Consider the following 13,677-nt stretch of genomic DNA (forward strand, 5'->3'; position numbering starts at 1 on the left):
CTTTGCACTAGAGGGCAAACCAGACAGATAATCCAGCAAACAAGGGCCCCTGGGATTGGCTAAACCAATGCTATTGAATTCAGGCAGGGACGACAACAGGTTAAAGGGATCTTGTTTAGTCCAGCACTGGCAAGCTTTGTGGTCCCAATAAACCATACATCACTAGGGCTCTTATGAATTCTGATTGCTAGAACAGGGAACAGGTTGAGAAAAGACCGATCTGAATTGGGGAAATTATAACTGCTCCATGGTTAGACTACATCACCCACACCTGCTGGATGAGAACAAACTGCTTACCTTCAGTCTCGTGAAAGGGGAGGTCATCAGCACAGAGCTATCCAATCAGACATGATGATTCAAGATGAGCTGAATGGTAGTCAGATATCACAGCTACAACTGCTTTTTACAGCCTGGAGAGGATTTCCTCCAGTTACTCTCATTTGGAATTTAAAATACACCAATGGCTGACTTGCACCCCCCCAACAGACAATCTAATTGGCTGGCGGGGGGGGGGTACAAACCTGTCACAGGAGGCGCTTCTTATGTAAACAGGGGGGGGGGGGGGGGGGGGGTCTGCCATGTCAACAAGATCCGTGCCTGTACAACAGAGGCCAATGTGACTGAACAATAACACTATGTACAGGCAGGTGAGGGGGGGTCAGTGTGTGTGCGTTGAGTTTAAGCACAGGCTAAGATCACGAGCTTAACTTAGACATACGCACATGTAAAAACATGATTTCAGTGACTATTGCACAATGACTCGCCATGTCTTTCCACTGGTCTTTTAGTTGTTTTAAACCTCAGAACATCTGATCAAACATTACAAGAAAGCAAGAAAAAAATATTTCAAACATTGCTTAGGAGTACTAGTCAAGTTCTGGAGGATGAGAATTAAGTGATCATACAGACACACACTGACCCCTGATCTTCCTTCAGCACTCCCCCTTTCACAAACACACAATGGGGTGTGGGAGAAGAGGGCACCTAACGCATTCTGTACTCTGAGGTCTTGGACACCTCACAGAGCTGGCCCTTGAAGTCTATGTCAACGGTGAAGTCCAGGTCTCTCTGCAAACAAAAAAAGACATACAGAAACAGGTTAAAAAGAGTGCACACTGGATAAGCACCCAGCTTTAAACCAAAGAACAGTACGGAACACCATGAGACAGAACAGAGAAATGTAATCATTTCTAGCTTGGACACTAAAAAGGTGTCCTAACAAACTTAGACGGGGAGATTTTTCCTCTTACGTTGTTTTTGACATTGGGCTTCATATTGATGTTGCCGAAGATCTCCTCTCCAGTCTTCACAGTCAGATAGTCGTCCAGGTAGAATACAGTCTGTTTCCAGTGGGTGTAGGGAGACTCTGGACCTGGGGAGAGGAGAAACAACAGGTTTAATATGACTTCACAAAAAACATCCCTTAAAATTCAGATCGTTTCTGCACCGTAGTTTCTGTCTTACATTTATTCTCAACTATTGATGACTTGGGCTGTCATTTAACAGACTTCACTTATGAGGATTCAGTGAACAAATCCATTACTGTGGTGCAGACGGTTTACTGGGGGGGGGGGGGGGGGGGGGGGGGCTGAGCCTAGACTCACTGGTGGAGAAGCCCGTCCTCTTGTGACAGCGCGTGAACTCGATGTTGAAGTAGGTGACGAGAGCGTGGATGTAATCATTCCTCTTCACCTGCAAGCAGAAGGGCGAGGTGAAGGACAGGTCGTCGATCTTCACTGTGTAGATGTCCACCTCCTGGGGACAATGTAGAGGGGGGGACAACGTGAGACTCCGATGACAAGAAATGCAAAATCCTGTTTGAACTGGTGGGATTAAGTGGAGATGTGGTGTCGACACGAAAAGTCAATAGGTTCAGTCAAGAAATCAGATTCCAAGTGGGGGGGGGGGGGGGGGGTCACAGAACTGTGTGTATTGGGGGAGGCTGCTGAGTGCGATTGACTCACCTTGATGAGGCAGGCGCTGCTGACCAGCTGTTTGGGGTCCACCACATCCACTAGGGGCTCCTTGATGGCCACCTCCTTGATGCAGGACATATCAAAACCGTACACATTCTCCCACCCTGTTACAGAGAAGATATGGGGTTACCACCACACATGGGCAGATGGCAAGTTTAAAAATCAACTTGATATTAAATTGTTGTCTGGGCATTAGTCTTTCCTGTCAAAGAACATGGTTAGCTTTGCTAGGTCTAGAAGTGCACACTTCAAAGTCCAGACTTGTTAGCTAGCTAGAGCAGAGCCGATATGGATAACTACTACAGGGGTGGCAGGTAGCCTAGCAATTAGAGGCGAACCAGCAACTGGAGGGTTGCTGGTATCAAATCCTAGATTCCATTGCGCAAGGCATTTAACTCCCCAGGGACCCAGTGTGGCATCCCCCGCACCTCTCCATCTTTTGGAGCATTTGGATTAAAAGCAATAGTAAAATTTAGGTTGGACCATGTGCAATTGACCAATACAGTGATCTTAATAAAAGCACAGTACAAGTAAATGTTATATCACAAATTGTTGCTGATGAGTCTAAAATATGCTTTTGGCTCCTTTGACTAACTCAACGGTGAGCGTTCTGAATCTGCTTCGATACGTCCTTGACCACAGAATCCAATGACAAAGTCCCTTTACTATCTCCTCTCGAACCAAAAACATGGGTACAACGCTGGCCAATTCGCACCAACTACATTACCCCAAAATTTAGAGGAATTCTCACAGTGGATTTTATAGTCCTTGTACTGCCTGTCCTCAATGGCTGTGACATACAGGGTAGCCCTGTCTGGGAAAATCAGGCCCTCTGGTTTCTGGGAGACAGAAAGGGAGAGGGGAAAAGAGCATGGCAGGTTAATACAGTTAGGAATGACAGATTAACAGGCTACTCAGAGGCCTGATATTTAGTGGCTGTGTGGAATCATGGCACAATGACTGCTTGTGGGGTGTGCACATCAGTCTGCGTAGGCGGTTGAGCCTCCAAAGAGGGAAGCCAACTCCAGACAGAAAGTAACTAATACAATACACTTCAAAAATTTATCATTTGATCTGACTGAATATTGTTACAGCACACGCATTTATACATGGTAAGGAAAACAGTTGAGTTTGAGTTCACACCAGCGCTATAATATCTGAAATGTTCCCAGTAAGTCAACCCAGCAACGCTGCTGGCGAGACCCACTGGAATGAGGTTTACTTTATGGTCAATTCCACAGCAAGTCAGGAACTTAATCTCCTAAAAGCCTTGGTATATGGCCAAACAGTTTAACACATGCCACTTGTTCCTGAAGATTTCAATATAGAGAAAGAGAGCAATTAAGACATTCAAACAAGCATTTAAGTCTATTCCATAATGTACTAATTAAATATACTGACAAGAACATACCAGCCACTTGTCCCTGGCGTAGATGACCGTGTTGAGCATGGACTCATAGAAGAGGCAGTAGCCCATCCACTCTGAGATGATAATGTCCACTCCCTCTACAGGGAGGTCCACCTCCTCCACCTTCCCCTTGATGATGGTCACAACTGAATAGGGAGAAAATAGGGATGAGTTACAACTAAATAGCCTTAACATTACCTCACCTTTACCATTGTAAAGGACAAGCGTGACTGAAAACTGAAGTGGCAGGGGGAAGTATTGACTTACTATGGTCCATTTTGTTGGCCTTGACGATCTTCACAGCATAGTCAGAAATACTGCTGCATTCAATCTGAAAACAAATGCAGGGATTAGAGAGCAGGCCTTTGAGTGTCTCAAGTAATGACAACTAACCAGAACCATGGTGTCCTTTTGTGAACCCATCAAGGCAATTGAAGCCTACTGGGAATTCATGGGCTTTCTATGTATTCATTATAAAGCAAATAAAACAGGTCTTGATGCAAAGCATTCACACCTGTGAGATAAAAACAGGTATGCATACACAATATGGTATGACAATAGAGACATGTCACACAAAGAATGGTGAAGCTGCATCACAAGTTCTGAAAGTACTACAGACTTGACAGCGCATGGCAGTAAACGAGGTATGAGTCTCCTCCCCGTTCGCAAACAAGGTGGGGGTACTTACGCCTATGACTTTCTTAGCCCCAGCTTTGGCTGCAAACATGCAGAGGATGCCAGTCCCACTGCCCACGTCCAACACCACCTTGTCCTTGAACAGGTGCTTGTTGTGAAACATTGAGTTCCGGTAGGTCAGGGTGCGCACCTCATCTTTCAGCATCTCCTACAGAGCAGGACATGAGATTAGTTAAGGCAACGCGCAACGAGGTCAGACATCCCAACTGGGATATATACATGCTTGAACATTTGACAATGTACCACCCATCTCAATAGCCTCATTGTATTTTTTCAGATGTGCTGACCACAATTAGGGTTATAGCAGCATAACATGGGTCTTTACATTTCAACCATCTTGGTTGTGGTACCAATTTCCTCACCAAACAAACATTTAAATGACAATTCTTTTTTCGGCAATACCTACCTCATGGATACCGAAGTGGGCATATGAGTCAAAGTAGTAGTCCTTAGAAGTCATGTCTTCTGCTGCTGGCTTGGCCGAGCTCTCCCCCTGAGAAATCTCACCAAAAGAGATACCAGTCACAACCAACCCCAGACCAGCAATGACCATTTGACATGTATGAAGGTTGTTCAGCCAAACCAGTTACAGCCAGGTAGAACATGCCGATATAAAATTACCATTGAATAGATGGATTTTAGTATCGACTTTAAGTTGCTCAAAAAATAAACTTATGTTCATTGTACAATACTTCCAATGAATTAGATACAATTGGAAGTACGGGTGTGTGGTGTTAAATTCACGTAGTTGTAGCTAAACCGAAGTTCAGTGTAGTGCATGAAGTACTATTTTCTTCGGGCACAAAGGGGGAGAGAAAGCACATGGTGATTTAGGCCTTCACTGACTTACATGGAACGTTGGGACAGTAACTAAAAAGGTAGAAACAGTTAGTCGAATGGGGCGCACTGAACATAACGTTACTAGCGAGTTCCACTAATTAAATGAGCTATGCTTTATTCAAGTATTGGCAGGACACAAACTAGCTCAAATAAATCTAGATAAAATAGTGGTTAATAACTCCTCCCGGGCTGCCGGCTAGGTAACGTTAGAAGCACAGATTAGAACTAACACCAATGACTAACAATTAACGTATGTAGTTATGGAAACGCATTTGATGGATTAAAACGGACCTTGAGCTACATAAATAAAATGCCGGCAAAGTGAGCCAGATTCGCTTTGTGAAACGCTGGTTAGCATTGCTAACCTAGCGCCCATGCGGTCTAACCCCGATGTGCGAGCTAGCGATGGCTCACACAACATATACTTCTGTCATTACTAATCAATTTCCCAAATATATTCATAAATCAGTAACTAGAATTATATGACAACCGCGTATACAAAGTAAGAGTTTGCTGTGCTAGCAAACACGTGACGACAAATGAATGAGCCTTGCCGTGTAGGGTGCCTGGCTAAAATGGATGCTTTGATAGTGAAGTGCGTGTGGTCTCTGAACTAACAGGCTCCGCCGGCTACAATGACATTGGAAATATAGTTACTTTAGCTTAGTGAAAATACTTACATTTCAAACAACAGAAACAAATTATACGTAGTTTAAAATGTGTTACACCGCTACTCGACCACACCACTGCGCTTACCTCCATTCTGTCCGTAGTCTCCGCCATTTCAATTCCGTGTGGGCATGGATGCAGACGTACAGTGGTATTAAAACGCACACCTTTGAGCCCCCACCCTTTGACGCAAAATACGGTTCCTGATTGGATCCGTGTTGCTGGCACCTCCCAAACGACAGCCCCAGTTTCGCATAAATATTTCTCATTGGTTCACACTTTAACCTCAAATTCAGCTATGATTGTGGTTGGCTAAAACTGCTACAATTCTGTCTGAGGAAAGGTTATTGGATTAAGATCTTTGCTTAATCTATCAAACAAACAAAATGTAGGTAGTGCTCGTCAATAACTCAGTATATGACCACTAGGGGCTCCCGAGTGGCGCAGCGGTCATGCTTCGAACACACCGACAGTGCCATTGCGCAAAATAAACCCAGAAAAAAGAAACGTCCCTTTTTCAGGACCCTGTCTTTCAAAGATAATTCGTAAAAATCCAAATAACTTCACAGATCTTCATTGTAAAGGGTTTAAACACTGTTTCCCATGCTTATTCAATGAACCATAAACAATTAATGAACATGCACCTGTGGAACATCATTAAGAAACTAACAGCTTACAGACAGTAGGCAATTAAGGTCACAGTTATGAAAACTTAGGACACTAAAGAGGCCTTTCTACTGACTCTGAAAAACACCAAAAGAAAGATGCCCAGGGTCCCTGCTCATCTGCGTGAACGTGCCTTATGCATGCTGCAAGGAGGTATGAGGACTGCAGATGTGGCCAGGGAAATAAATTGCAATGTCCGTACTGTGAGACGTCTAAGACAGCGCTACAGGGAGACAGGACGGTCAGCTGATTGTTCTCGCAGTGGCAGACCACGTGTAACAACACCTGCACAGGATCGATACATCCGAACATCACACCTGCGGGACAGGTACAGGATGGCAACAACAACTGCCCGAGTTACACCAGGAACGCACAATCCCTCCATCAGTGCTCAGACTGTCCGCAACAGGCTGAGAGAGCCTGGACTGAGGGCTTGTAGGCCTGTTGTAAGGCAGGTCCTCACCAGACATCACCGGCAACATTGTCACCTATGGGCACAAACCCACCATCGCTGGACCAGACAGGACTAGCAAAAAGTGCTCTTCACTGACGAGTCATGGTTTTGTCTCACCGGGTTGATGGTCAGATTCACGTTTATCGTTTAAGGAATGAACGTTACACCAAGGCCTGTACTCTGTTCAGGGACACATTATTCAATTTCTGTTAGTCACATGTCTAATAGTCACTTATGTCTCAGTTGTTGGCAAGTCAGTTAAGAACAAATTCTTATTTACAATGATGGCCTACCCCAGCCAAACACTAACCCGGATGACACTGAGCCAATTGTGCACCGCACTACGGGACTCCCAATCATGGCCGGTTGTGATACAGCCTGGAATCGAACCAGGGTCTGTAGTGACGCCTCTAGCACTGAGATGCAGTACCTTAGACCGCTGCGCCACTCCGGAGCCCCACTTGCAATTGCAAATGTTCTTATGCACCTTTATTTGAACAGGGAAGCGTTGCAGTGGAGCCAACAGGCTAGGGACACTGAAGCAAATATGGTATTCAGAGGTGTCAAGGGATTTTAAGTCCAGCAATGCTCTGGAAAACTGGCCCTAAAAGAGTCAGAACAGATCTTCAGTTGGAGGTCTCATCTGAAAGATTGAAATATTGACCGACCACCACCTTTCCCAGAGGACGATAACACTCACAAAAATAGATAATTAACCTGACCATGACACATCATCAAATCAATGTCTTTCACATTACAATTGGTAATAAATACGTTTTAAAAAACTGGGTTTCATTGGTATGCTCAATATTAGGCTTTAGTTTCAATTTGGTCAAGCGCTTCATTTGTTTAGTATTTGCAGAAAGTGCAGAGCAGACATTATTGATGAGGCATATCAGTAGTACGAGCTAGTAACATTGAGCTTACTGCTATGACTAGAGGAAAGTTAGGCCTTCATTGTAAATATGAATTTGTTCTTAAGTGACTTGCCTAGTTAAATAAAACTTAAATTAGATTAAAAGAAAGGTGAAAGGCAAAGGATGGACACATTTATATTGGGGGGCAAGAAACCAACTTACTTCAGTTAAAAAGCCAGACTCCATTTATAAAACAATTGTATTATTTCTCTCAAATCTTTGTCATTAAAATAATATGCCATGTAAAAAAATGCACTTACAGTAATTTAAATATGGCAGATTTTGCGCCACCCAAGGGTCCAACTTTGAGATGAGCAAATCGTCAACATTCCACCAATCAGTTATTGTGTATGTCGTGAACAACATTAGTGTGAGAAACAATAGTGAAATCGGCGGTTCGCCATCAAAATAAAAGTCCCCCATTGAAACTGATTCAAACTGATAAAAAATAGTATAGTCATGGCACAATTGGACTAGATAATTCAACAAAAAAAGGTTGGAATTTTGTTATGTATATACATATATATTTAATTGTATTTATTTTTTACCCCTTTTTCTCCCCAATTGGTAGTTACAGTCCTGTCCCATCGCTGCAACTTCCGTACGGACTCAGGAGAGGCGAAGGTCGAGAGCCATGCGCCCTCCAAAACACAAACCCAGCCAAGTTGCACTGCTTCTTGACACAACGCCCGCTTAACCCGGAAGCACCAATGTGTCAGAGGAAACACCTTACACCTATCTGGTGACCGTGTCAGCGTGCATTGTGTGCATTGCGCCCGACCCGTCACGATGTGACAGGAACATCCCTGCCGGCCAAGCCCTCCCCTAACCCGGACGACGCTAGGCCAATTGTGCGCCGCCCCATGGGTCTCCCGGTCGCGGCCAGCTGCGAAACCTGGACTCGAACCAGGTTCTCTAGTGGCACAGCTAGTGCCTTAGACCACTGTGCCCCTCGGGAGGCCGCTGTTTTATATATATATAAAAATAATTGCAATTCCGAATTGCATTTGGGCATACTTATATATACTGCTCAGCATAACCTATGGATTGTGCACCTATGAAATGGTGTATCAACCTACTCAGTGACACCCACAGAACACAACTATGTAGAGTTTACACAAATATTTGCATCTTAGCTCTTATTGCAGGATTTTGATTGTGGGAAATCCCCTTTCCAGTCAGTCTATTGTGTGTATTGGCCATTCACATTGAACTGTACAGCCTAACCTATGGATTATGTACCCATTAAATGGGATATCAGCCTACTCAGTGACACTTACAGAACACAACTGTTGGAGTCTACACATATATCAGCTTCTTAGCTCTTATTGTAGGACTCCGAAACCACTAAAATGAGCAACATTAGGCTCCCCAGTCAACCTATGTCTATTCTATTGAACATTCATATTGCAATGTACAGTATCAGCCTACTCAGTGACATGTACAGAACAGAACAATGTAGAATTTAGAAAAATATTAGCGGCTTAGCTCTTATTGCAGGACTTTGACTTTAGGAAATCACCTTTCCAGTCAGTCTTTTGTGTGTATTGGACAATCATATTGCACTATACAGCCTAACCTATGGATCGCGCACCCATGAAATTAGCTATCAGTCTACTCAGTGACACCCACAGAACACAACTATGTAGAGTTTATACAAATATTAGTGTCTTATCTCTTATTGGGGAACGTTAACTGTGGGAAATCAGCTGATTATACAGCCTATTGTGCCTATTTAACATTCATATTGGACTGTAGACATGAGCGTTTTATGTTTTGTAATAGTGTTGAATAAAAACAGTGCTGAATAGAAAGTTAAACATGAACTCACTTCTAAAAACAGCAGCTCTTGCTGTATTCTTTGACAGTGTCCCTCTGGTCATTGTTTTAAAAGCTGTAGGCAGTGTGATTTGAGCTATCTGATTGGCCAGCGCAGTAGGCACACTCGATTTACCAACAGATCTCCCGGTCCTCCATGCAGGCAGAGTTAATCTTTTCAGACAAATGAAATGGTTAAATAATGGGAACACTTTGCCTACCCGGTGCCAGGGCTTCTGAATCAAGTGCACCGACCGCCAACAGTGCAACACAAATAATAAAAAGAAGGAGCGCAAGCCTTTATCATTGGCTTTTCTACAGAAATGTTTGATGATCGACTAGGAATGCCTTGAAGATCGATAAGGTTTTATTAATTTATTTGTATTCATTTATTTCACCGTTATTTAACCAGGTAGGCAAGTTGAGAACAAGTTCTCATTTACAATTGCGACCTGGCCAAGATAAAGCAAAGCAGTTCGACACATATAACAACACAGAGTTACACATGGAGTAAAACAAACATACAGTCAATAATACAGTAGAAAAATAAGTCTATATACAATGTGAGCAAATGAGGTGAGATAAGGGAGGTAAAGGCAAAAAAGGCCATGGTGGCAAAGTAAATACAATATAGCAAGTAAAACACTGGAATGGTAGATTTGCAGTGGAAGAAAGTGCAAAGTAGAAATATAAATAATGGGGTAATTGATGACCACTGGTTTCGGCTGTACAGTGAAATATGAATGTCCAATACACACAATAGACAGACTGGGAAGTTGATTTCCCACATTCAAAGTCCTGCAATAAGAGCTAAGACGCTAATATTTGTGTAAACTCTACACAGTTGTGTTCTTTGAGTGTCACTGAATAGGCTAATAGATTAGATTACATTCGTTTATTAGTCAGATGCACAGGGTTGCAGGGGTAGGAAGTCTAGTGGTGACTATTCAGCAGCCTGATCGTCTGGGGTTAGAAGCTATTGGCCAGTCACAGTTTTTGACATGATGCTTCTATACTGCCCACATCTGAGTAATGGAACAGGCTGTGGCTCGGGTTTTGAGGTCCTTGATGATCTTCTTTACCTTCCTGCGACACCTGGTGTTGTAGGGGTCTTGGAGGTTCAGGAAATGTGCACCCAATGGTGCGTTTGGCTGAGCGTACCACACTCTGTCCAGCCTTGCGGTCAACAGCGGTAGAGTTGCCGTACCAGGCTGTGATGCAGCCCGACAATATGCTCTTGATGGAGCTCCTGTAGAAATCTACGAGGGCCCTCGCAGAAGACACATTTCTTCAGCTTTCTGAGGTTGAAGAGTCGCTGTCGCACCTTCTTAACCACGATGTCAGTCTGGTTTGACCGTTTCAGTTCCTCTGAGATTTGTACGTTAAGGAACTTGACATTTTTGACCATCTCCAGGTGGCTTCATTGATGAGGATGGAGCCGTGCCCAGCCTGGTTCCTTCTGAAGACCACAATCAGGGGATGGCCCGTCAGGAAGTCCAGGACCCAGTAGCATTGGGAGGAGCTCAGTCCCAGGGCTGTGAGCTTTGTGGTGAGCTTAGAGGGCACTATGGTGATACCCCATTTAATGGGTGTACAATCCATAGGTTAGGCTGCACAGTGCAATATGAATTTTCAATATACAGGCTGACTGGTGAGCTTAATGTTGCTAATTTCAGTGGTTTCAGAGTCCTGCAATAAGAACTAAGATGCTAATATTTTTGTCAACTTTTTGGGGTCAAATGAACTAATAATTGTCTTTTGTTGAATTTATATAACAATATTCCAACCTTGTTTAGCATTATCTAGTCCATAACTGAGGCATGATTTCACAGATTGTATGTTTTCATTAGTTTCAATGGGGAACTTTTATTTTGAAGGCGAACCTCTGATTCCACTATTGCTGCTCACGCGAATGTTGTTTACAACACTTGTGAGTGCGAGACTAGCGAAAAAGAAGCGCCAGAGTCTGCGCAAAACGAACACGTCTAGTGGTCGCGCTGCTTGTGCTGTCACGAGCCTTGTCCAAGGCTACCGAGTAGCGAATTGACATCAATTATTGACGACATCGAATTGTCTTCGTTTAGCCATCAGACACACGTCATTATTGGAATAGATACATCGTGGAAATACGATTGTGTGCTGACTGATCACGCTCAACTGGTGATGTTTTCCAACATTTGATATAGCTAGCTAGCCAGCTAACGTTAGCTGTTTAGCTAGCTTGCCGTGCGTGACTCACTGACAGTCAAAGATCAGACCGAGTCGCTATTTTTTGGCATTCTGCTTTTTCTCGGATACCTGTATATATAACTTTAATATATTTAGCGGGTAAATATAGTTAGTTACAACTGAGTGTACTTTAACGGTCATCTGGTCGTGAACGAAGGAAAGGTTTGAATGAATTTGCTAGCCAGCGGAAACGTCGGCTAGTTAACACGGATACACTTGGAGTAACCAATACTGCTGGCTTGCTGAGTTGATCCACGGCACGGCCATCCAAACTAGCTAATCTACATAGCTAGCAAATGTGCTAGCAAGCTATTATAAACGTGCTATCTTTGGTAAAACGACAAGGAAAGAAACTGTTAAAAGTTGGTTAGCTGGCTAACTAGCTAGGAAACAAGGTAACATACACTGTACTGTAACACCAGCTGACGTTTGATAGCTGACCGTCGACAATTCATTTTCTACGAGAAAGGCCGGAGTGAGGACAGAAACGAGTAAAAATGCCGGCTGTGTCGAAGGGAGATGGGATGCGCGGATTAGCGGTGTTCATTTCGGACATACGGAATTGTAAGTGTATTTTTTTTCTTCCATCATTGATTAGCTTTTCAACGTGCCATGTTATTATAAACATTTGCATGGTGGACGACATTTGGTCGACAGACATTTGTTTGCAAGTGTGCCCTGAAATGTAGTGGTGTAAAGTGAAACATCTAGCTAACCTAGATGGTAAGGAGATAGGAGGGGGGTTATAGCTATGGAGAGGTCATTCGCGGTCACAGTTGCTGCTGCACCGCATCCCTTTTCCATTTGCGCTGCCTACTAGTGTGCTTGTGATGATACACGGTCGACGGTGATGTTGTGTTGTGTGTCAGACTCGTAGCATACTACTAGGCCGCTACTCATTAGATGTTGCCACTGCTGTTCACGTCACCTGCACCCGAACAGAAGCAGGGTAGCTGACTGTTGATATCGCGACGGGCCACCAGGGTCAATTTTGCTCTGGTTTTTTGTGATAATACATTTATCAGGCAGTCGCATAGGGCGAAATGAAGCAGTACTGGATGGACAGTTATGTTGTATCGCTGTTCAGATATAACGTTACAGTAGCTAAACCAGCCAGTTGAACGACTGGGTCGATTAGAATTGGTCGCCACTGGCAGCATAGTAGTCGATCATGTGTTTGCGCCTACCTAGTTTAATTCCATTAATGTATTGTTAATAGTTGGAATAATATACACATGTTGCTAATCCAGTTTTTCTAATTATAGGCCTGGCCTATGCTGAGTGCATTGTCTGTCATAGCGCACACATACTTTCGATCCATACATTATACATTTATTGTGCGTGACACTGCCATTTTTCATAGCCACTGTCATGATAGGGCAGAAGACTTTCTCACTCACTCAAAATACACACACACACCTTGTGCACATTAACCCTTATGAAAAAAGATTGCAGTCAGAGTGCAGTATAACTGTAGTAAGAGTGCAGTATAACTGCATTATGCTGCAAACACTGGGTCCAATATATGTTTTTTTACTGCAGTTATTCTGCAATAAAAATACCACAGTCGACTGCAGTTAGTGAACCTTTACTGCAGTTTCTAAACGGCAATCTTTTTTTGTAAGGGAAAATGCAGGCGTTTAGAGTACTAGACAGTGTCTCGCTTACAGCCATGTAAAGCTGGCCCTTACAAAAAAAGTGCAGTGACAGCAGACAACTGTGGTATTTTGGACGCAGTTATACTGCAGTCTAACTGCAGTTACACTTCAAAATTATTGCAGTAAATAAAAATGTTATTTTGGACGTGGTATACTGCAGTGTACTAAAGTTATACTGGGCTCTGACTGCAATCTTTTTTTGTTAAGGGGGCATTTAGGGTACCTTGCCCCTCCTCTTTCAAACATGATAAACAACAGAAAACCAAGAACAGGACTTGAAAAGGTTGCAAGACTGCTAGTGTTGTTGTGGGGTTAACATGAGATTGATTTGGAATAGACTGCTGTC

The 13,677-nt window shown here is 43.5% G+C and overlaps 2 protein-coding genes across 5 annotated transcripts in view; one reads left to right on the plus strand and one right to left on the minus strand.

Moving 5' to 3' along the window:
• Positions 1-766: 766 nt before the first annotated feature.
• LOC115170756 (protein arginine N-methyltransferase 1) lies at positions 767-5,746 on the minus strand. Of its 4 annotated transcripts, none has more exons than XM_029727032.1 (10): positions 5,677-5,746; positions 4,487-4,582; positions 4,073-4,228; positions 3,652-3,715; positions 3,388-3,530; positions 2,728-2,815; positions 1,965-2,080; positions 1,605-1,755; positions 1,251-1,372; positions 767-1,068 (listed from the first exon to the last, which is right to left on the minus strand). In XM_029727032.1, exons 1-10 carry the CDS (start codon positions 5,701-5,703, stop codon positions 985-987), a joined length of 1,047 nt encoding a protein of 348 aa, XP_029582892.1. In that variant the 5' UTR covers positions 5,704-5,746; the 3' UTR covers positions 767-984. The 4 variants fall into 4 exon arrangements, with proteins under 4 accessions (XP_029582892.1, XP_029582890.1, XP_029582894.1 ...); XM_029727030.1 differs by having other exon boundaries at positions 2,704-2,815; XM_029727034.1 differs by having other exon boundaries at positions 4,487-4,573; positions 5,677-5,744.
• A 5,657-nt stretch (positions 5,747-11,403) lies between these two features.
• The window catches only part of ap2a1 (adaptor related protein complex 2 subunit alpha 1), a 61,646-nt gene continuing 59,372 nt past the window's right edge, over positions 11,404-13,677 (plus strand). Inside the window, exon 1 of the mRNA XM_029727035.1 lies at positions 11,404-12,237. Coding sequence (XP_029582895.1) covers positions 12,171-12,237 — 67 coding nt within the window. The 5' untranslated portion in view covers positions 11,404-12,170. The remainder of the gene's footprint in view (positions 12,238-13,677) is intronic.

This window comes from Salmo trutta, chromosome 32 (assembly GCF_901001165.1).
Source record: "Salmo trutta chromosome 32, fSalTru1.1, whole genome shotgun sequence".
NCBI lineage: Eukaryota > Metazoa > Chordata > Actinopteri > Salmoniformes > Salmonidae > Salmo > Salmo trutta.

Bases quoted from the DNA above. Each gene is read 5' to 3' on its own strand.
- LOC115170756 (XM_029727030.1), bottom strand. From the start codon at position 5,703: ATGGCGGAGACTACGGACAGAATGGAG. The intron at 3,716-4,072 runs GTAAGTACCCCC...ATTTGTTTTCAG, and splicing joins GGGCTAAGAAAGTCATAGGC to ATTGAATGCAGCAGTATTTC. The intron at 1,756-1,964 runs GTGAGTCAATCG...CATTGTCCCCAG, and splicing joins GCAGCGCCTGCCTCATCAAG to GAGGTGGACATCTACACAGT.